Source organism: Scomber japonicus, chromosome 11 (assembly GCF_027409825.1).
Source record: "Scomber japonicus isolate fScoJap1 chromosome 11, fScoJap1.pri, whole genome shotgun sequence".
Classification (NCBI taxonomy): domain Eukaryota; kingdom Metazoa; phylum Chordata; class Actinopteri; order Scombriformes; family Scombridae; genus Scomber; species Scomber japonicus.
Window position 1 is genome coordinate 6,965,720 of NC_070588.1, and position 24,333 is coordinate 6,990,052.

The 24,333-nt window shown below is 39.4% G+C and overlaps 1 protein-coding gene across 1 annotated transcript; it reads right to left on the reverse strand.

The window, feature by feature from the left end:
• Nucleotides 1-3,696: 3,696 nt before the first annotated feature.
• On the reverse strand, nucleotides 3,697-23,645 carry igfbp2b (insulin-like growth factor binding protein 2b). Its single transcript, XM_053328343.1, has 4 exons — nucleotides 23,185-23,645; nucleotides 13,741-13,892; nucleotides 10,065-10,205; nucleotides 3,697-5,244 (listed from the first exon to the last, which is right to left on the reverse strand). Exons 1-4 carry the CDS (start codon nucleotides 23,537-23,539, stop codon nucleotides 5,086-5,088), a joined length of 807 nt encoding a protein of 268 aa, XP_053184318.1. The 5' UTR covers nucleotides 23,540-23,645; the 3' UTR covers nucleotides 3,697-5,085.
• Between the last annotated feature and the right edge of the window lie 688 nt (nucleotides 23,646-24,333).

Genomic DNA, 24,333 nt, shown 5'->3' on the forward strand with positions numbered 1-24,333 from the left:
TTGATGGCTACATCTAACGTCAGCTCACGCACCTCACCCATCTAGAGCCAGGCCAACTGCTGGGTTGAGCAGTTCTGTCTCGCTCAGACTTCGGAGTCTTGCAGAAAGTTTGGATATTCTTCCTCTCATGAGATTTAACAAAAGTTCAGAGCTATAAAATCAGAAGCAATAACTTTGTAGATGTTTTCACTTGCTAGTGCATCGATTCGCCCATGGCTCATATCATTAAATGTGACTTTTAGAAATGATGATGGGCTATTTAAAGATGTAAGCAAATGGCATGCAGATGTTTACACTGCATAATTGGGATCTTTGCAAATCACTGCTTGTGCTCTTGTATAATGCTATCTCTTAAAGAAGTAATGGAGGTTCTTTTCATCACCGGTATGGTGATGAAAGGATATTTGAAAGAATGTACAGCGGTTGGGAGTAAATCACATGACTTAGCAGTGGAATCCTCCGATGCCGGTGGTAGAAGACAGCAGACAAGTGTCTGCTAGTCTTCATTCAAGCCCTTTCATCAAAGATGGACTTAGACCCGGAATCCCAAATGAAGGGTTCTTCAGCGTGGATCGGATGTGACTGTGAGAACCATAACGGCATGTTAAGTAAACTAACTTTGAGATTAAGATTTGACATCCTACAAGCCATAAAAGGGGTTGAGATCAATGCCATTACTTTTGTGAGTACAACACTGTTAACCAATGGCCAGGACAGCAAAAATTAAGGTCGTATATAGATATAGGTATATAGCTTTGAATTTGTGTCCATGCCACAGAGACATAAATACATTCAATTGGTAAATCTACTATTCTGCTTTTGTCCCTTTTGCACAGTGCAAACATATAAGTACACATTACATGACAACGAGCTGAAGTCTTCTCCAACCTTCAGTTAGCCTGTGTTCCACCAGCTTCAATTACACTGTGTTGTTTTGTATAGAGGGGTTTTCATGAGTCTTCCTATAAAGCTGAAATTTAATACTGGGCTTTTTTTGTCCGTATTCAAAGATAGATGTCCCTCCTGTTGTATTTCCCGCTAACATTGAAATACCTTGTCATTTGAACAAAGATAAAACAACAATTATTTTGTTAACATTCAACAAGTACAGCTTCTGTGAGTCTTAGACCCACCATCAACGTATCAGGGGAAGTTGTTGAATGCTAACAAAAGAAATAGTAGCCTGGAAGTAGGGCGGATCTTTGGCTCTCTAGGCCAATACACACGTGCTTTTGCACATACACACACGCAGTCACGCTCGCACACAGATACGCACCCCCACTCTTACTCCCATTACTTAACCACCCTCCTCAGCCCATTGTCCCTGATCTATCAAACCTAAAACAAAAGACACTTGTTGTGATTTGTTTTCCAAAAAAAAAGAAAAAAAGAAAAAAAAGGCCAGCCTCAAAATACCATTAATGTGCTGAACAACTCCACAGACACCAGAGATCCATGTGTGACACCAAGCCAAGCTGTCAAATTTTTAAAAGCTAAGTCCCTGCCAAAGACCAGGCATTAAGACAAAAAAAAAAAATAACATAAAATAAAAGCGAACATGTCACAAAAACTGAACATAGCTGTAAAGCCGTAGCTGAAAGAGTGTTCATATTTTGCACAGCATGATTAATTGCACTCTTGGACTTGAGCTCGCCTAACTGGCACACTGGCACATACATAAGGTTACAAGGCCAAAGCCAGTCAGGAGTGGTCTCATATGATACACGTTTGGCCAGAACTTCAAAGAAGTCTCTCTTTACACCCATGTCTTGAATCATTTTGATCACAAATCAGTGGTGACTTTTGTTGGCGACATTTGCAAGTGTTTTGCAACTTAACATATGTCCTAAGTGTTGCCTGTATCATAAAAATCTTTTTAGTCACTGTGTGAGAGATAATCTTCTGCACTGGGTGAAACTCATTTAAAGAGACATTACTGACCTTTATAGGACATGTTTGGATTCTTCCTCCATATAATACTCACATACCACATGCATGCTGAAAGAGTTATGTGTTGCTATAATGCTTCATCCTGTCCCTGAAGTGAATACTGTGTAACATTCAGGGACAATATTTTATTCTGTACAAAAACTACATTCCAAACCGCTGAAGATACTTTCATGCTAACTCGAGTTAGCCAGATTGAGTGGGTATCTTTGCCCTGGCAGTCGTGTGTAGGTTTATTGCTGGTGTTGTTTCCCAGCAACAAACCTACATGTGACTACCAGGAAGTGTCTCTCTGCTGCAGCTTTGCAAGGAAACACTGTCCTTGGAAACACAGAGGGAATTTGGTACTAAAAAGAACAAACCCCTTTAAATAGCTTCAGAGGAGCTTTAGAATTCATCCGCAAAGACAAAGGACTTTGTTCCCTATGTTGTACAGTGTAGTCATTTTTTTTAAAAGGACTGGTCTACACCAGTTTGAGTATTGCATTATATCATATTTGGAAATATCTGAACCTATTTCAGTCAGTTTAACCTGAAACATAAATCCACCCACATACATATTTGTGTCACATCCATTATTTGCCCAAGAGTTTGTTGTGTGATCACCATTTTATGTAGCTCATGTTACACATTTACAGCTCTTTGTCTGTTCAGGGTTGTATCAGTGATTTACACATATAATTATGTGTAAAATTATACCTATGCAACCTAATTGTTGAACTCAGTCACACTGCAGATGCCTTGGAGGTCCAAAGAATCATTATAACACGCAAGTCATGAACAAGCAAATAAATCTTTTTTTACACCACTGGAAATCTTGTGAATGTTAAGCGTCATCTAAACTTAAAAAAGGACCTGTTGACATGTCAGCAGATTATGAAGTTATTGTTGTCAGTCACATGCAAGCCACTCTAAATACTGCCTTAATTGCAGCAGGCACTAAAATATATAATGCAACTTTAAGATGATGCTGCAAATGCTTAATAATTCAACTGTTGTGTGTGTTTATACTGCTTCTGCAATGGATTACAGCAGCACTTTTGAATATGATGGTGGCATCATGTAATGTCATCCATTACTCATGGTGATGAGAAATTGCTTGGCTGTCGAAGGGACAATGACACAGGACTGCTGACAGCCCATGGATGGCAGAACCGATCCAGCCCAGCCCGTAAAAAGTGTGAAAACACTGAACAAAGTTACACTTTATCCCATTTTGTCAGGGGCATCCAGAATAACCAATAGCATCTCTGCAGCGATCTGTTAAGTCTTCATGTAATGCTACCCCTCTTTAGACCATAATCTGTGTGTGTGTGTGTGTGTGTGTGTGTGTATGTGTTTGTGTGTATTTGCACTTGGTTTATTTATAGACATCTTTACCCAATTAGTATCACATTTGTCAATGCCAACCCCCCATCCTATTCCTCTTCATGTCAACACTTCATTAGTAACCCAAGCAACACATGGATATACTGTACACATACACACACACAGCATGTCTGCACGCACAGCGATAAGAATACTCATGCAACAGAGCATGTCCCAGAGAGTTCCCAGCATCGTTACCGTAAGTGCATTTTTTTTTCTCTAGTGTCTCTTATTTGGAGTTCATAGTGCTGATAGGAAAACTGCTGACAAACAACAAGTCTCTGCAACTAAACAAATTGATGGGTGTAGATTCATGGAAACACATTTATATTCACCACATGATGGCTTTACCGTAAAACGTCATAAAAGTGGCAATAAAAAAAAACCTCAACAACTTTCTCTTTTCGGTGACTGTCAGAGCAAAACAGATTTAATACAGCTTATAATATAGGAAGCAAACTTCACAGAGAAAAGTGACAAGATATAATCATACAAAAATATAAGCTTCTTAATCATCCACTTAGTTGTAGATTTGTATGCACAGATCTGATATGTTGAAGGTTTTCAAGGAGTACCAGTAAGTCTCTCACATTTCAAGAAAAATAAAGGCATGTGTGCCTGAACTGACTTTAGGGGGCAGTTTATTAGCATGGCATCAAATCTGGCGTCAGTATCAGTTGTCTAGGGCTGGAAGGAGACAGATGTTACAATGTTTAATGTGAGCATTCAAGTGTTCAAGGCCTTCACACTGCTGCAGTTTGTAGTTTCAGGAAATAATGGATTAAAAAGTATTAAAAAGTATCTGAAAATGTTTTAATTATTGGTTTATTTAACAGGGGGCATTAATGAAAAGGAATGTGCCAGAGTAAGCCAGGATATACAGCAGTTTACTCAAAAAGAAATATCAAATCAAAACGTTTGACGTTCTGAATGCTGTTGAAAGCCTTATTGAGTTTAACCTCAACACTGCAAAGATTCATATTTTTATACTAGCAATGGATTCAATTACTGCATGTAATGTGAAAGAGGTCGTTCAAAGTGGCAGATTCACACAGAATTAAAACTCGACCCCTAAGTACGAAGGATTTTAACATCTTTCAGCTCAGTGTTTTGGATTTCTAGCCCTCCAACTCCACTTTCATCAGTTTCATTTCTGGCAGTAGCAAATGTAAGCAAAGAAGCTCTGTTAAACCCAGTGTACACTATGTGCCTTACACTAAAGAAGCATCAACGCTTATATCAAGCTGGTGAACATGGTGGAGCATTTAGCACCAAAGAGGACAGATAATTATCTCAGGAGTTGGTGGAGACCAAAACTAGAGCTAAAAGAGAATGAATATTGGGACTTAGGTGACTCTGACGGCCACAAACACAACTCTAAATGTTACTCAGTACCTGCTACAGTGGGAAAACTCATCATACTATTGTGTGGTAATATGTCAATACTGTGCGTACAGTTTGTTCTGCTGCCCCCAAGTGGCCCGGAAATAATGATTGCAGCTTTGTCTTCATCAAATCCCACGAAAAGACCAAAAACAAACAATGAATTCATCCTCCTACCGAGTATTACCTGTGCAACCAAAGCCAGTAGTGTTGAGAAAAATAGAGAATAAAACCAGCCTTATCCTTTAAACCAGTTTAACCTTAAACACAGTGTCAATTAAAAAAAGCCCTTATGTACAGTGACTTCTTTACATGTTTATATTGAAGGAACCCTATTCATGGCCAAATCCTCACAGATTTTTGAAGTTTGAAGGAAATTCAACGCTGTTAGCGGAAGGCTGCTGCAGTGGGCATCACTCTGAGCTCCTCCTGAAACTGGTTACAGTTGGGATCCCCTCTGACTCTGGGTGTTGCTGGGATCTGGATCCCAGTTAAGGGGTTAACGCACCAACACTCGCCCCGCTGGCCGTGGGTGGACATGTTGCACTGGAAAGAGGGAAGAAAAACACAAACTAGACAAGTTGGAAAACACTGGAAAAAAAGCGGGAGGGGTAAAGATACGCAGTGGGAAGTTGGGGGGGGGGGGGGGTGCATTAATGAACCATGGCATACGGTGGGCTTAAGATGTGTGCTTGTGTATGTGTGGACTTGTGTGTCTTCTGGTGGTGGGGGCCCATTGGATGAGAGTGTGGGCCATGGTTTGGGTGGGACAACACTCACCCAATAATAGCCCATCCTCAGGTCATGCCCCCTACTTACAACCCACAACCCATCCACAGCCACACATGCACGTCACAGACACTCACACAAACACATACGGGCATGCCAGTAGGCCGCCCCCTCCCACCACCTCCCACTACCCCCCCCCCCCCTCCCGGGTGAACCCCCCTCTCCTCAGAAATGAGGTCGTAATTGAAGTGGACACAGTTTACGCCGCGCACGCGGGGTGGCTGTGGAGGGGACGGCGAAAAGAATGAAGAGCTGGGGGGAAAGAAAAGACTTTCCATTTTCTTCCTTCGATGAGAAAGAACAAAAAAGTGACAGTTACAGTAATTACTCCACGACAAGGAGGGACAACTCCAAAAGGGAGCTGAGTGTTGAGGAGGTACAGTGTTCCTCCCTGGGAACCGAGGACTCCAGTCCGAAACAATGCTGTTGTTTGTGACCAGTGATGAAAATTGGCTGAATGGTTGAGAGCCCTGCTTTAGGAAACTGTGGCGCCTATTCAAATCTTCTTTTCTGCTCTACTATCCTCGTAAGAAAACACTGGATATGTGACCTTGTTTGTCCTCCTCTGTCTGATTTCTATGGATGAGCAGAATTCTAATTCAAGCCCCCAGTCGGAAGCACAGTTCGTTCCTCGGCTTAACAAAAGTCTTCCCATGAAGTACGCCAAACAGTTTTATTGCCTTGTAACCTTGAGCTCAGAAGCTGTTGCCTCATTCATGATGACATCTCCCCATGCATGTGTGTGTGTGTGTGTTTGTGTGTGAATGTGTGTGTGTGTGTGTGTGTGTCTGTGTGTGTTAGAGCACTGAGGAAGAGGGTGTGTGTGAGTTTATAAAAAAAAGGGGGGGGGGTGTTGTTGTGTGGAAAGTGGTGGCAGGTGGGAGAAAGAGGAAAGGAGGATGTTTTTTTTTCCTTGTGTGTGTGTGTGTGTGTGTGGGTGATTTTGCCAGGCTGATACAAGGGATTTGTTTTGTGTGTGTATGTGTGTGTGTGTGTGTGTGCGCCTATGTGTTTGTGTGTGTGTGTGTGTGTGTGTGTGTGTGAGTCAGAGTGTGAAAGAGAAGAGGGAAAATCCCATAGAGAACTGAACAAAATGATATGTATGCATGTGTGTATGTGTGTAACAGAGAGAGAGAGAAATACAAAGTCAGAGAGAACGATTGGAAATAGGAAAGTGGGAAAAAGTGGACCAAACCAAAACCTGTTACATGTGCAGGCACAATAATCTTCACTGATACTGATCACAACAGAAGCCTTTTTCCAACATCAAAGTCAGTGATCACGATAATCCAACCTGCAACAACTGCCAGCAGAATTTGAAACCCTTTGACATCTGCAACCACTCCGGTCTCTCCGTGCTCTTGTGTTACTGCTCACCATTAAACAGTAAGTCACCAGTGAATCCATCTGCCGCCACACTGCGCTCTACTATGAGCTGAAACTTTCAAACATGTCACTGTCCTGGCCAAAAAACCTAATGAGTGATGTCACAGCAGGTGTTTTGCCTTTGACAGCGAGTGGAAAACTCCTGCTGTGATATCACTGATTGTGGGCCAGTATTGTGACATTCCTGAAAGTTTCCATCCATAAAGAACAGCTGTTTTCTGTAGTGTGATTTGCTTATAATTTAATGTATAAATTATTAACAGATATGTTCACATAATAAGTGATATGAAACAACCAAAGTCTAGGTGAGTAATGGAATTTGAATAAAAATGTGAATAATAAGGAGAGATATTTTTTCCAGTGGCACAAACTAGTTTCAGGTGCCAAATTCAGTCAAAGGACATTCTCTCACCCTATTAGCGAGACAGTGTTTATAGATTTTTAGATGTGCGTCATTTTATAGAAATGTTCCTTAAATTCTGTCTGACATACTGTATTTCGGTATCTCTGGAAACTTTGGCAAATTGGTTTGAATGATGCTTGTCTGCACAACATGTGCTTGTAATCAAGGCGGAGGAGATAAACAGAGAGTAGCAAGGCTGGTCATTTATGGTCAAACTTCATCAAAAATTGTCCAGATTTGTGTAAAAATAAAAGGAACGGGTTGGTTGAAACTGATTTTCACCAGGGCTTTATGTTTCCACAAATCCAAAAAGTGTTTGTGCTCCCAAACCTTAATCCAAACTCTACCTCTGCAGAAGACACAGTTAACCACAATTTATAGTAAACACGGTTCTCTATGACGTGCAGAGCTCAAATATTTATCTGCTGTCTTGGAAAGTGAGGACAGAAATGGAGAGAATGGGGTTAAAAACAAATCTGCAGCTTATAGTATGCATCACAGTCTCTGGGAGTAACTAGAAGGAAGAAAACAGTTGTTATAGTTCAGCCACATATTTGTATTCCTTCTTTTTTATCTAATAAAAAAACACAATGGTTATTAATACATTCCTGAGAGTTTTAGAAAAACAAACATTGGGCTCTGAGACCAAACCAAATTTGATTTCTTTTGCCATTCTTCAAGCACCACTAATTGAAACTAAATATCAGTAAAGGTACATATTTGCACTATACAAACAATAATTTTACTTCATTACAGAAGAATACTTGTTTACACATCAAATTCTACATTTACTGTAGGTCAGGGGTAAATGCACAGTGGATTATATGTATTGAACTTTAATACATCAAATAAGCAACAGTCATTGATGAATTTACCAATATGTTGGCACTGGGGAAAAAATGAACTGCCGAGTCCCCATAAAGCCCTATTCCCCCTACTCTCTGCACAATGAATGTGCTGTGCGCTGTGTAGCATTACAACCCCAAGAGAAGATCATATAATCATGTAATATGTGTGTATGTCATGAGCTATAAGCCATTTTGAATGTGGTGGTTGATCTCTCTCTCTCTCTCTCTCTCTCTCTCTCTCTCTCGGTTGAACTTGCTGTGGCTCTGTGTGTCTAATGGGCTGCAGGTGAGCTGCTCTGATAGTCTGTGTGAATGACTCACTGATAAAACATTAATTTAAGTACAAAACTGAAGAAACTAAGGTTTTAAGATCCCGTCTTTAGGCCCTGATGTAAATTACATCTACTTTAGTGGTGCATATTCTAAAAACTAATTTCCAGGTAAAATAACAGAAACCACTTGATGCACACTAAGCCAGGAACTGTTGGGACCCAAACTATAAATAGATATATATACAGCATTAATGACATCATTTGGATGATGTCAATGACGCAGCTGTACACTGTGTGTACGTACAAATGTACCGGTCAACTGGTGATACATTTTCGGTGAGAAGGTGTAGGAGTTAGAAAGAGATATGTTTCAGATATCTTCGTCTCTGTCCTGAAAGTTTCCTTGTTTACTAGATTTTTGAATACTTGAATTTCCTCCATTTAGCCACATTATGTCCTTCCCTCCCAGTCACTGTGCTCTATTGAATCTGAGTGACTACAAAGTTGTCACTGTGTGTTTGGCCTTATCTTGTTGTGTATCTTGATAAGCACTCTAAAAATAAAATGTTTTAATATAATTATTGTCGGTTGTAGTAGTAGTGTGCTGCATCCCATTTAAAAAATATTTTCTATATACCATGTGTTTGTATTCTATGAACTTCTAAATCTAATTGTTTGTTTTTTGACATTGTATCTCTCACCCATTATCAATGGTAGGGTCAAAGCTTTGTCATGTTCACTAATAAAATGTAGGTGTTTTAATCCAGTGTGCAGGTACTGTACACTCAACATTTATTTACTTTATTCCAATTAGAAGTTTGTTCAAGTGAGAAAATTTAAACAGCTTCACTCAGGAGTGAATTCACATATAATGGATTGTGGCTGCTGATAGCACCATGAATTGTGCATCACTTACAGTCTCAAGGTCCAATTCACAAAAGACAGTTAGTACAGGCGCCATCATGCCTATAGATTTTTATAGCTGGGCGTCCTTGTTTTGCATCACATTTATCTATGTGGCAAAGTATAAATGTTGCATTTGCATCAAGAACACAGCACAGTAGGCAGTACAATGGCTTTCATGGAGAGAAAGAGGAAAATTACATTTTCAGACCGTGAGCTTCAAATCCTGAGCAACGAGGTGCAGAGGTATTCCTTAAAACCTCAGGCAAGGAACTTCGCCTGGCTATGATCCCTACTGCCATGATCACTGGAAAGTCTGGGCGTGACACCCCTTATAAATGTGTTTCAGTTACCACCAATTCTGTGAAGACGCTAATAATTTCACACTAACTGCGTGTGGCTATTAGTGCTGGTCTTTGTGAGTTGGACTGTTTTTGCAATGACGCTCATTTGCATAGAAAGGGGCCAATTTTGGACCAACTGTGTGCATATAATCTAACTTAAATACATGCAAATAGCAAGGGAGCACAGAGACACCATTTGCTTGGAAATAGTTAACCCTTTGCTTTGCTGGTGCCTTGTTTGTCTTATTTGTGCAGGTTTAGGGAAGACAAAAGCCTCACAATCCTTTGAATTCACTTTGAATTTAACCAGCCACAACGATCTTACTCAATAAAGTGTGTGTGTGTGTGTGTGTGTGTGTGTGTGTGTATGTGTGTGTGTAAAGTGGTGCAATGTGAGACCAGTGCTCTGTCCATGGCTCACCTGTTTGAGGTTGTACAGTCCATGTCTGTCACAGTTTGGAAATTTGAGCACATACAGGTTCTCCAGTGGGCCTCTGTTATCTTCAGAGGTCATTCTGGAGATCTCCTCTAAGACCTTGTCCAACTCCTGCTGACAGGCATTCTGAAATTATGGGGGAAGAAATAATAATTAACATCAATACTGATTCTGACCATGTTTTCTTTTCATACATGCCAGAGCAGTCATAAAAGTACATTTAAAAAAACACCTGCGGTTGCTGATGAGGAGACAAGACATACAATAAAGTTACATCTGACTGCAGTTTCAGGCCAAGCATTGTGCTCCGTTCAAGAAAAATAAAGGAGAAATAAATTACTTCAATGTCTCTTGTAAAAATGTCACAAATACATACATTTAAAGCTAACATTTTTATGAGGAGCTGTCAGGCAGGCAGAAAGCCCAGCCAGCATTATTGATTTAAGTCTGGAGCAGAGGAACATGAGTGGCTTCACCGCTAAACTCAGCAGGTGGCCGTGGCCACACACACACACGTACACCAACACACAAACACACACACATTCACATATAAACCTATGCAAACACGTGTTCATATAAACACATGCACGCACAAAGACACACACACTATACTATAGCACACATACACAGAGAGCGTATCAGGCTGCCAGTGGGATCAAAGAGGTCCAGTCTTATGATTAGTTGGCTGAGGATGAGAGAGAAGGGCAGGAGGAGGCGCAGTCTGCCACAAACCTTATCAGACATCTGAACATATGGATGAAAAGTACTCTTTCTTTCTCTCTTTCTCTCTCTCTCTCCCTCTTCCTCTCTCTCTCTCTCTCTCTGGCTCTTTCTTTCACACTTTCTTTTACACTTTGACTCTCATAATAAAGACACACATAAACCCACGCCTCAATGCATGCACCCAGCAGTTTCACTGTTCACCTCCTTGCTCTCAGTAAAGAACAAATGTTCTGTAATACAGTCCTCACATACCATATGTACGCTCACAGAGAGAATATAGTAGCTGTTGTAATTGTTCCTCCTCTCTATAATGATCATGTGGAGATTCTTCCATTGTGCAATTACTGTGAGAAAGAGGAAATCAAATCTGTAGTCCTCGTTCCAGTAAAAAAAAAATCATTACTTTGGTTCTGATGAAACTTCTATAAGGCTTAGTACACTGAATTAGCTCAATCAAGACTGTATCTAGTGGTTGTTTGCTGAGCAGTAGTCACATATAAGTTTGGTTTAGCTAATTGAAAACTTCTGAATGTCAAAGCCTCTACATCCAAACTTTAGAAAGTGTTGTTTCATGTAGTGAGCATGGTGGATTTTGTTCCCCATCCCTTATGGTTTGGACCTACTGGATTCATTATTAATTTCTATGAAGAATGGGCCACTTATTGGCTTCCGGCCGCTTATTTCACTTAACTTTGATTGCACTATTAGGAAGGGAATGCATCATGGGCATTATGGAGAGGAGGTATGATTACAGTTTCTCTTAAGTAGCACTTGCATTGGACTTACAGTAGATTTTAAGGTTTCTGTGTCAGTGACTCACACTCACTATTCAGTTTATGGGCATGAAAATACTTTTTTTCCATCCAAAATCTGCTTTTAATCAACAAAACATGATACAAATTTTAAAAAGCTCTGTTTTTGCTTCTTTGCCATACACATATTTTTTCAAATTTATCAAGTGGAGCATTGAAATGAGGGCAAAGGTCAGAGCGTTTGTTTTTAATTTAAATGCAAATCAAGACAACAGGGATTACAGGATCTTAATATGACAACAATAATGTGAATATGATGCCAGAGAGACTTTTTTAATTATAAAAAACAACTATATAGTGGAATTAAGATAACAAATCTGACATGACCCCAGCTCTGACAGCGAAGCATGAATTTTGTGTACCGAATTTGACCTCACAAGACCACACACAACGAAGTGCATCCATGCTTGACACCAGCCGTCTGAAGTCCCTCCCCCGGCCCAGTCGCACGACTCCTTTTACTGCATTCTCTCTTTTGTTGCTTCTAATGATCTTGACAATTGTTTTGTGCCCTCCCGCTTATGATTTTTTGTTTCATTTTGTTTTGTTTTGCTGCAAGTGAGTGAGTTAGAGTAAGTGAGGGAGAAAATGAGTAAATGCATATCATTGTTTGCCAAGCAGTGGCATAAATGCGTAGCCCCCTGGGCCCAAGCTCATTTGCATGAAACAGAAAGCATATCTGTGTTTGTACGCCCATTAAGGGATTTCCAGGAACCGTTTTTATTATTTCTGAAGCTGTTGTTGTGAGACTGTGAAATGTTGAGTGAGTGTTAAAGAATGAAGAGGGGAGGGGGCAGCGTCGTAATGTATAGACTGCATTACACTGTTGCCATGCATTCCACAGGGAGAGCAAAAGACCGATCGCTTTTCATCATGGAAATATTCATCACAAGGGAATTACAGTATTAAGAAAACTGTCTGAACGCAGCTTATGGTGCTTCCAGATTTTCACACATAATTTGCTAACACTCACAGAAGGGCAAAGAAAGATATCACCATCTTAGTCCAAACTTATATCACTTTGTTATTTTACAACAGTAACATTTGTCACATTACATAATATTCTCAGTAACTGGGTCACCAATTGAAAATATCAACACAAAACTTCTGGTGCAGCTATGACAACACATTTCATTTCATGTTTATTAGGGGAAAGTATGTATATAGCATGAACCTACAGTATGCCACATAGCATTTATATCCTAATCTAGTTTCTCATGCCTTTTGCTAGATGGGCACAAAAAGAAAAAAAAAACAAAACTCAGCAATACATATGAATACATTACAGCACGAAACTCAACAACAAAGAGAAAAAAGGTAATAAACAACCCATAAAAGCTTCATCAAACACTCATCACTCATGACTAACTGACTGATCCCTCTTCATCTTCATGTGTATGTACTTGTATTAATTGTGTTGTTGATGCAGACTTCTGTTCTCCAATAAGAAAGGGGGGTGGAGGGGGTGGTCTCCATCAGGTGAGCCATAAACGATAAGAGTTATGACTCAGTTGAGAGTGAGGGTTAAGTTAAAGTAATGGTGTGGGTTGAGGTTAACAGTGGAATGGACATAAAGTTAGGAGTCCCTAGGGAGTCAATTTAAATCTTTGCAATGTAAGCAAGAAAAAAGTGTTGTGAGTGTGTGTGTGTGTGTGTGTGAGTGTGTGTGTGTGTGTGTACGTGTGTGTGTATGTTTGTTTATTTGAGTCAAAGGTTGCCCAGAGGAGGGCACTACTGTACTAGACAAGGTGGTTCACACAGTAGCACACTGTTGACCTTTTGTCACAATTTGATTACTCGCCTTTGATGGTGACACTGAACATTTTACAGCAGTCTACCACACACAGCTTCTACAAGCGGAGATTAAAGCAACAAGTATAACAGCCAATTAGATGAGCTGGGAAGTAATAGTAACTAACAAGGGGAGCTCAGTAGGTGGAGGGGTCAGTTATGGTTTGGTGCAGACAAATCCTGGTGGTGTAAATATGTTTATTTTTGGACCTAGGACAGCCAATGGTCCTGGTCTTATGTACAAGGTAGAAACAATTATTTTCAGCATTTAGTATTTTTAAGGTTTAAGGTTTTTTATTATATTCAAATGAAGTTAACCATGAATTGTCACTTGCCTGAGGCACTCTTTGGATTCGAGACTCCTCTAGTTGATTTTTCATCTTGCTTTTATTCTCATTCTGGTGTTGCTTCTTGGCGTACTCCAGCTGCCAAAACCAGTTCTCTATGGTGGGCCTCCTGGTGAGTGGATTCTCAGTTCCGTGCACCTCTGCAACAAACAAACACAGAAAACCAGCTTAGACATTCAGCTGATGTGCAGTATCACTACATAAAATCTCCCTCTGCCTTCTTAAAAACAAACCTTCAGCCTTTTGGCATACTTACTGGCTTTGATCCCAAGGGTTCTGCAACTGCTCTTTGCAGAATTGCTTAATTTAAGTCAGTTGTTTGGACATGGAAATAATATGTGTCTTGTCTTTTAGGTATGTAGTTAAAGGTTCCCTGAGGAATTTCTGACCTCTAGCTGAGCTACGGAGCATTTTTTTAATGCGTGGTTCCCTGTTTGGTTTGTGTCTAGCATGCTCACAAGGATGTACAGTACATGTATGCCTACAGTACATACAGTATAAGCAGATCACACAATACATAGTCAGGCCAGTGGTTTAATAAGAAATTCAAGGCAGCAATGGGCTAGCAAAGGCAGGAAACACTTCAAGCTAGTAAAAATGAATGTAAACAATGCAGGATTTTATAGGGGGGAAGGAAGTACATTCAGCACATTTGTTAGACTTTAAGGATACACACAATGTGTTCTGGTGAGTAACACTCTGAGTAACACTAACTTTTGTGTCTTTAATGAATAGCTGTTAGACACACATACAACAATCACCATATTTACTGCTGTAAAAATACACACATACATTTATCTATTCTTTAATTAAAAACTGCCATTAAAAGCAACCATTGTTTCTAATAACAGGTCTTTTTACAAGTCAGTCTAATTTTGGAATTAGAAGACAAAGTCATCCTGTGTCCTCGAGGCATCCTGTGTCCCTCATACCTCACGTCACAAATTTTATACTGGACAGTCAGCCATTGCAATTGCTGTAATTACCATGGCGACAGTGTGAAGAGAACTTGCTAGATCTTTTCTGTGAAATAGTACATCCAACCCATGTGGCTCTATAATGCTGTGCTTATGACGCAGTTTGTACAGGTCTCCTCTGAGCAGTGGGGTCACGCTCAGTGTGTCTCCTGCTGCTTATTATACCAAAGTATGCTCATCGTTTTGTTGGAGACAGGAGAGACAAAACACAAACAACAAGCTAACACGTTAATTCAGAACAGGCACAGACAAAGTATAACAGCAGCTTAATACGGGACATCAGTCCTGAAACTGAGACCTACTTGTCGTTGATGACTGTGACTGTGAAAAAACAAACAAACAAAAAAACACGGAAAGTTTAATATGTTGTGGACATTTATCAACATCACGGTCATGATGATCTGAGGTCCTTGTCTGGCATATTGAAACAGGAAAACCGAGACGAAAGCAGAGATTGAATTAAAGAGCTGAGCTTGCCTGCAAGTAATGGAGTTGAGTCCAGACTCGTGAGAAAGCACTTCTGATGAAGGCATTTAATGCTGAGTAAGGATTTTTTTGGTACCTAAGCTACCTGCCTGGGGCTATGTGTGCGGGGAGTGTGTGCGTCTGTAATTAGGATTGTAAAAGCAGGAGCAGAACTTTGAGGTTGTAAATCATGCCTGAGAGGGAAAGGTGCCCAAGTGAATCTTCAGAGCACATGCTTTGACACTGTCTAAAAGATTTCTGTGCTTGTTCATATGTTTGTGCACATGCATGTGGGTGCACACTTCGCCAGGTGTAAGTGTGAGCAAGTGTGGACAAAACATTAGCACAAAGGTTTTCTGATTTTCTTAATTGAAAGAATATTTTTCTGCCAATGAGGGGTGAAAATCCAATTTGTTCTCAAGAAATGTGGACAGAGAAAGTATAAAAGAAGAGTAAATATGCATTAGCACATTCTTATAAATACAAATGATGTGTATGAACACATTTCTGGGGCAACTCTCATTTCTTATTGTTTCCATCAAAACATTGCAAAGGCACGTACTTGCTTTCCAACACAAAACCCCCCTTCTACTTCTAAAGAAAATAATTGCTTAATTATTTTAAACCTGTTTTATATCTAGCAACCAGATCTTGTCACTTTGAACAGTATTAAACTTGAAAGCATGAACTTGAGAGGATGCCAGCAGGAACCTCTGATGCAAAGACTCTAACCATTAAATACAAATAATGCATGTTTGAAAGAAGTTATGTGCTGTGAAACCTCCATATGATATGGTTTCTGTATATTTTACAACTAGACACTGATCAATGTCCACTGACCATCCTCCAATCAGCAAAAGCATAGTTTCTTAAGATTTTTAATCAATTCAATCAATCAAAGTCCTGGTCCTTCTAGTGTCAATGTTACTTCCAATGCAGAAAGGGAAATGTTATAAAAGCATTTTCACACAGGCAGTCCTATGCCTGCTCTCTATCCCACATCTTAATTAAGCTTGTCAGCACTAGAGACAAAGTACTACACAAAGATAATATCGTTTCCAAAATATTATACAATGTGAAATTTGATGTCACAATGGCACTTTAATGAGTCATCAGTACAAAAATTGATGGCATTAGATGAAGAGTCAGGGGATCAACAAAGTCAATGAAAATCTGTTTAAAGTGCATGCAACAGGTGGTTATATTTCACTCTGGACTCTGGACTGGTGGACCGACTGACATTCCCACCCCTAGAGCCATGCTGCTACTTTGGCAAAAAATCAAGTTGCAGATAACATCCTTTTTTCCTTTATATGGTTTTACAGTCTAGCCAAAGGCAAATCTTTCTATTCTGATTAACCAAATAGGCTGCTCATCCCAAAAACCCATGTGGCTACAAACAACCTTAGATTTCAAAAGATCAGATCAAGCTTACATTCACTACAGTGTGGCAGTGATGAATGACATGAATAGATTCTACCCTCCAGCTGAACATGTAGTAGAGCTTAAAATTTAATTCCACGTTGTGTTAAGACCTTCACAAATAAGGGAAGAAGCCATAACATGTAGTAAAAGCATCTGCAGAATGTATTAAATATACTTAATATTTTTTCTCTCTAAAAACATGAAAAAATTGAAATTCATTTAACAACATGGGGAAACTGATGTAGTATTTCTTTACCTTCAAAGAGGTTGGATAGCGATGTCAGAGTATTGGATTGACACTTGTACAAAATGTGACAGAACCAGAAGGTTAACATTGTTGACAAGATAACTGAGGTGCAAATATAGACAGATGTTCCCTAAAAAACGTACATTGAAAAAGTCTCAGGATATTTCTCTATAGCCTTGTTCAAGGTTTTGTTTTCAATAGAAAGGTATAGGAACTCATGACAGCATTTTGTGGGAAGAAAAAAAAAACATGTCTGTAGCCAACAGCTGTCATCTAAATGCTGTGTTGTTGATTCTGTCTTTAGCACCATAGAAACTACCTGTCTTGAGCTGTTGGGAGTGTCAGCTCTGGATATTGCCTTTAAGCAATGCTTTCACAGTTCTCTCATAGCACGGAATGAGTAATGTCTTTCCAGAGTTGCTTAGCATGAATGCATTTGCCCTGTTATCATATGGAGCTGTGTGTCAAAAAACTTCAATGTGCTTCCATGTCCGAGAAAGTGGCCCTACAATACTTCAAAACATTGTCAGTGTAAATGGTTCCTCTCAAGAACCGACCACTTCAAACATTTTACAGCTGGCAAACGGACAAAAAGCAATTGAATAATAAGGAAGGTTTTGTCTAGCCAGAGATCCCTTTCAAACCTTTTACGGTTAGCTGGTTCTTTCAACTCTTGATGTTACTGTGCTTCCATGTGGCTGTCTGTGTGTCATCCTACCCAAATGAAGCTGCCTTTGTAGTCTAACAGGAAAACTGCTGCCAATTGGCGCTCCTACAGTGTTTTTCAAACAGGCAGTAAGTACACTCTAAGGTCAAGGTGATTTTCTTTTACAAAACGTATCTTTTTCACCACTGATATAAGATCTCATACATTTTTATTCTTCATAGAAATTTTTCATTTTCAAAACCTGTGACAAATGAATAAAGGCTAACTAACCTTGTTTCAATAAAAGTATCAATACCACACTGCAAGAAGACTTTGATTGATATTTTTTATAATAACAGTGTATCAAATGACCCGGTGTATTGTGAAAGCCACAAAGTTCACTGAGGAGTCATTAGAGACCAAAAACAGAGCTAAAAGAGAGTAAATATTGAACTTATGACCAGATGCTCAGAAACATAAACACAAACCCCCAAAAAAAAAACAAAGTTGCTCCATAACTTGTGGATAAGCAACTTTTCCCCATATCAACTTAAAACGTGTTCACAATATAGACTGTAACAAATAACGGACGTAGCCATCTTGGATTTTTTGAGCCAGAAATGACCATATTTGGACAAGAGGGTGGGGCTTACCCTAACACTAGCAGCAAGCTTGCTTAGCACTTACAGTCTATGGTTAACTGTGATAATGTTGATGCTAATTTTCGCTTATGAAAATCAGGGGGTCTTAGAGGGTCTTTTGAATTTTTATTCTACAATGTAAAGCACAAAAACCGCAAAATAGTATTTAAGGATTATACTTAAGTAATTGAACTTGCGCTAGCCTTCTACTGTTGTGTAATGAATTCTCGCACATTAATGTTGTAATCGTATTATGCAACATGTGACTTTTCATCATGAAGTGTTTTAACATTTGAATGAATGGGGGAGGGCTTCCTATTTATATCTCAGGAGGAGTTTTTTTGCAGTATTGCAGGCAACAACATGCAGTTCTCACCTAATGTGATCTCCTATGGCTTCACCTTTTCCTGTGGATGTGGGGGCGCACACATACTGTTGGCACACACATCTACAGAGAGTAATTAAAGACCTCAGATGGTGCGTGAAGTAGAGTGAGCATGTTTCAGCAGAGGATCCCCTGCAGGGCAACAAGGATAGTCTTAGACAATTGATGACACGAGGAAAGAGGAGGGAGGATAATGAGAGAAATAGAGATTATCTAGGAAAGTGCAACAAAAGATTATACAAGGCATTGCTTAAAATGGGAGTTTGTCAGTAGAATAACTGGTGGTCTCGTTGTTGAAAAGACTCAATCGACCCTCTACTTGCATTTCTCGATACTTTGTGGTCAACTCTTTTCTTTTAAACAGTAACTTGAATAAGGCTTGTTTGAAAGGTATTTGGGGCTGCACTAATCAATAGTTCTGTACTGTGAAAGGAGACACTCACAGTGACTAAAGCACACCTGACAGTGCAGTTTTCCTCCGGTCCTTTAGGTTTGGGGAGGGGGGGGGCGGGGGGGGGGGTACTGATATCCTCAGTACTGTATGCTGTCTGCCCAGAATCAAACAGCAGACAGAGTTAACAACTAGCTTGTGAACATAACAGATCAGAGCCCAATATTTTTTTCTAAGGAGTTAGTAGAGACACAAATAGACATTGTAAAAGTCACCATTTGCTAACATGTGTGTCAATGTTGTGTTTATAGCTTACACCAGACTGTCAAAAAAACAAAAAAACAGGGGTGACACAGAAGTCATACAGAGGGCTTTGCATTGCACTCCCTGTTGCTAGCTAATCCAAGCAGCATCTTAGAGTGGAGCCACCAGCGCCAAGCAAAACTACAGTACACTTCCATTTATTGCAATAAATGGTTTGATCTATGACAAGAGTGTTCCTGACTGAATTTTATCTATTATTCTTTATTATTCTCTTGGCTGATATTTTACCTGATGCAGTTACAGTTACAATTTCCTCTTTATAATCATGTACCATATAGAGTATTAAAAAAAGTAAAATAAACATACAGTAAGTCTACAGGAATTTGTAGAGGGGAGATTACTTTGGTTTTGTCAATGATATCCAGTTGAGACCATTCGGCCAGATAGCTATCGGACTAATATTCATCATTCAAAGGGTGAAGAGTGCAAAGCTATTTTCCCTCCTTAATTTAATGTTTTACCAACAGTGAACCAATCCAAATATTTAAATGGAAATTATTCATTTAATGCTTTTATGATTTTGTGGTCTTGGTTAGACAGAAACTTTTTTTTTTCTTTTTGCAGGTGTTTTCAAGGGGTAGCTGATTCTGCCCAACTGATTATATGTGATTATGTGATTATAGGCTTTTTAGAGCAACTCTCCCTGTAACAAATAATTGAGTAATTAAATGTCTAAACTGCTGCTGGCAGTGGACTAAAAATAATTCAGTGGAAAATAAGTATTGGGTTTCAGCTTATCAAGTATGTCAAAAAGACACAGCGGTGCTAAACAAAGAGCATGCATCGCTCAACAGACCTTCCTGCATAAATACAGTAAGTGTTAAGATATTAATGACTAATGCACTCATTGTTATAACAGTGAATCCATGTTATTAACAGATGCTCTGGACTTAAAAGACAGTGGATTACTTTCTTTGTTCCTGGAACTGCATTAATACCAAGAACGAGGAGAGAAATGTTTTGATTCATTTGGAGACTGAAGCTCAGACACTCAGCTGTTGATACAGACTGAAACCTTCGAGGACCTTGACTGCAAAAATACTTAAAGTGGAAACATGGAAGATTATGTGTCATTTCTAATATTACAAGGATTTGTGATTTAAAGACTAGAAATCACAGTTTTAAAAACATTAGTGTTGTCATTCATCATCTTTGCAATGTAGAAATTGGGAAAAAAGGACAGACAGCAATAAGTAGACAACAAAGGAAGAGTAGGTGTGCAGAGGTGATTCATACCACATTGATTAAAGTGCAAAATAATGGCAAAATTGTAAGTGGATATGAATTGTGCTCACACCATGCTAAGCTAAAGTAACTCATATAAGCTCCGGCCTGTTTATCCAGGCTTTTATGGTGTTTTATGGTGTTATGGTTGTGTTTTGTTCAAACAGGTGAGAATAATGGCATTTGAACTATAACCACACCAAAACGCCTGAAAAGTCTCTGGTCTCTTTCAAGTGAACAGCCGTACGGTTGTTTAGCTGAGGTTACTTAGGAGTGAGAATGTATTCCCAACCAACTGCAGGAAACGACCCCAAATGTGCATTTTAATGGGTACAGAGGAGACAGATGTTGACATCTGATAGCCAGCAGTTACTCATGCTCGGAAAGCCAAGCATAACACAGTGAACTGAGGGCAAACCACAGTCTCAACTGATGCTCATTTTCAGCCTTGCCTTCATGTGTTCTTACTGGTTTGAATACCAAAGACGGTAAATCACAGCAGAGAGCGCAGACAAGTCCATCACGCTTAGCTAAAGTTACAGAGACTGGAATTGGTTTTGTTTTTACTGCCCTCTCCCACCAAAAACGCAAAGTCTGTGGTTACTAAAACTCTTAAAAAACAAATGAAGATTCCTGCAGACAAAATTCACCTTCGCTGAGTCTATTTTCATCTGATAGCCAGCAGTTATTTTCATCTGACAATATCTCTGCTCTATCAAACTAATTCCTCATAAAGTCAAGTCGAGATACATACAACAAGAGGCTGTTGGAATAATTAGATTGCACCTGTTGCTATGGAGATCTACAACTTTCCCATCGCCATTCTGAGGAGTCTGTGGCTGGCATCCTCCATATTTACTACAGGTACATGTTCAAAAATGTTAACTTGTTTAAATGTTTATTAAATAGCATTCTTCAAGTACCATAATAGGCTACGTCAAAATAATACACTCCCAATAGCAGTGCTTTGAGGCTTTGTGGGTTACAGACATGTTATGGGTTCATCGGAGGGATACTGTTTGTTTGCACTCACAGATGTGGGCCTGCCATCGCCTGCCAAACACATTGCATATGTCAACATTCATTTTCAGGAATCAATAGTGACCCTTTGTCCCTAATAACGGTAATGTGGGAGAGCAGCTCTTGACATTTCTATGTCCCTGCAGGATTTTATGGGTTATTTATTTTGGGTAGTTATTGTGACCAAATACTTTTGATGTAGATGGGGGTTTTTCTGACATTAAAAGAGCCCCGCAGTGAAAATATTGTGATTCAGTGCACAACCTCTCTGTGAAATTTCAATCTAATGGATTTAACATCATACACAGGTATGATGACAGGTTTAAACTAGCTGGCTAGATGATGCTGGCACGCTTGCAAAAATATCACTCAATGTGTCGCAGTCCCTGATGGATATTTTGAGAAGTTTGTATTAAATTGCAGTATTCAAGGATTTGGCAGTAAACCATTACTCACATTTTAAAAAACAAGTTATTGAAGAAAAAAAAACACATGCAGCACTCAATATCACTAAAAACTCATGATGCATGAATTAACAGTACGAGGGAAGCCGTAATTCAAGTACATCTATTGAAAAAACGGCTGAATTCCTGAAAAGGTTCAATTTACTTTTCAGTCAAACCAATGAAAGCTGCAGGATGCTGCATGATTAGCTTACTGAGTTTATTATTAGTTCATCCTTTCATCAAAGTTACAGACTTACAAGCTTATTGAAAACAGCATCATTGCCTCTCAGACAGTCAAAACATGTTGTAAGTCTTGCTTGAACCTGTAAACAATTAACTGCATATGCTTGTTTGGAAATCAGATTTTTATCTCAGTGCTACATCTTAAATGTTTTGTTCGTTGTTAAAAGATCCTTTGAAAAACTACAATAGGGTAGTTGCAGCTTGACCCAGACTGTGAGAAGATGTTCTTGGGACCATATGAGTGTATATTTTGTGGTGGTTATTTGATTTTGTGGGAATAAAAAAAACATTTATAACACAAATAAAGTTGGAAAGAATTAAATTGTAAAACAAAAAACAAAAAAAAAGTGAAAGCACTACATCCTCTCTGTTAATAATGTAACTCAGATAAACAGTAAAATAGCTAACAAAACACTCAACAACTAAGAAGATTAAAGCTTAAATCTCCTACCTCCTAATTTTAAGTCCTAAACCTGCACTCATTGATTTTTGACCACTTGGAGACAGAAAAACAAGCTAAAAAACACAAAACAACATAGCTAATATGGTAATAATCAATTGTCTATGATATTCAGCAGACAAAGAGTAACATTGTCACACATATCAGTCAAATATTCACTCTCCTTTTACCTTTATTTTGGTCTCCACTAATTCTTGAAGATAATAACTAGCTACTTAGCTGCTAAATGCTCCACTATGTTCACCAGCTAGCTGCTAACTCATAGTGTTGCATGTAGCAGTGAGTTCATCAGAGCTTTTTAACCAAAAACACTGCTGCTGCAGGAACAAGGTTAATAAGAGTGATGAGACTGAAATTAACAGTAAAATATATTCTTCAAGTGTGATAATGTAAAAACAAAAAAATGATGCTAATATGCTGTAGAGCTGAGGGAAACAGCAAAATTGGGTGATAATTCTCTTTTACATAGTCATTAAATCCAATGTTTAAATAATATATTTTAGTGCAGCTTTTACAATGTTTTCTTTAAAGTGCTTACCATTTGTAGCCTGGTTGGCCTGACTTGCCGTGACATCAACGTCCACTTTTTGTCCACATCGTCCTAAACCCTGGATGAGCTGTTGCAAAGGTAATTCAACCTGCATGTTCGGATAGCACCTTAGGCCGCTGGAGCACCTCGGTGTGTAGACGCCACAAAGTTCCCCTTCCATCCTGGCACACACCGGACAGCAACCGCAGCCAGGCTCCCTCACTATTTCTGTACATAGTACTTTGGGACAAGCAGCCAAAAGCTCAGCAGTGCAACTTGAGCATCGGAAAACCAAATCCCCAAGTAAGAATCCAGGTAGTACAAGATATGCAAACAGCAACCCGTAATTGAAATATATGGCCATTCTAACGTTTCCTACAGTTTTTTTTTAGAGGCTAATGAAATTCCAAATGACCTGTGAAGGAAAAAAGCATGAACCTCAGGATCCTCTGACAGCCGACTGTGTGTGGGTAAACATCCTGATACCACTGACAGGGTCCTATCTGCTCTCATATTACTGTCTGAGTGCATGTTAGAAACAAGAGATGTCATCACTCTCCCCTTCAAAATTTACATCCTGTATTGACCATAGTTTGATATATTTGTGCAAATAAAAATATGTGCAAAGTTAAAAAGTACATTGGCAGCAGAATCCCCAAAATCACTAAAGACAAAGTATTACCATTAATGCATAATTACATTACATTCAATGTCCTGTGATTAACCCTCCTATTGTCCTCAGGTCAAGGAAGGACAGGAGGGAGGGATGAGGAAGGGAGGAAAGAAGGTAAGGAGTAAGAAGGGAGGGAGGAAGGAAGGAAGGAATGAAGGAAGGGAAGGAGTAAGGAGGGAGGGAGGGACGGAGCAAGGAAGGAAGGAAGGACATGATTAAGGAAGGAAGGAAAGGAGTAAGGAGGGAGGAAAAGAGGAAGGAAGTATGGAGAGAAGGAAGGGAGGAAGGAAAGGAGGAAAGAAGTATGGAAGGAGGAGGGAGCAAAGAAAGAGGGAAGGAGGGGAAGAAGGAAGGAAAAATTAAAGAAAGAAGGAAGGAAGGAAGGAAAGGAGGAAGGAAGGAAAGAAGGAACAGTCAAAAAGAGATGGGGTCAATTTGACCCAGTAGGACGACAGGAGGGTTAACAGAGAGAAAGAAGGGGAACT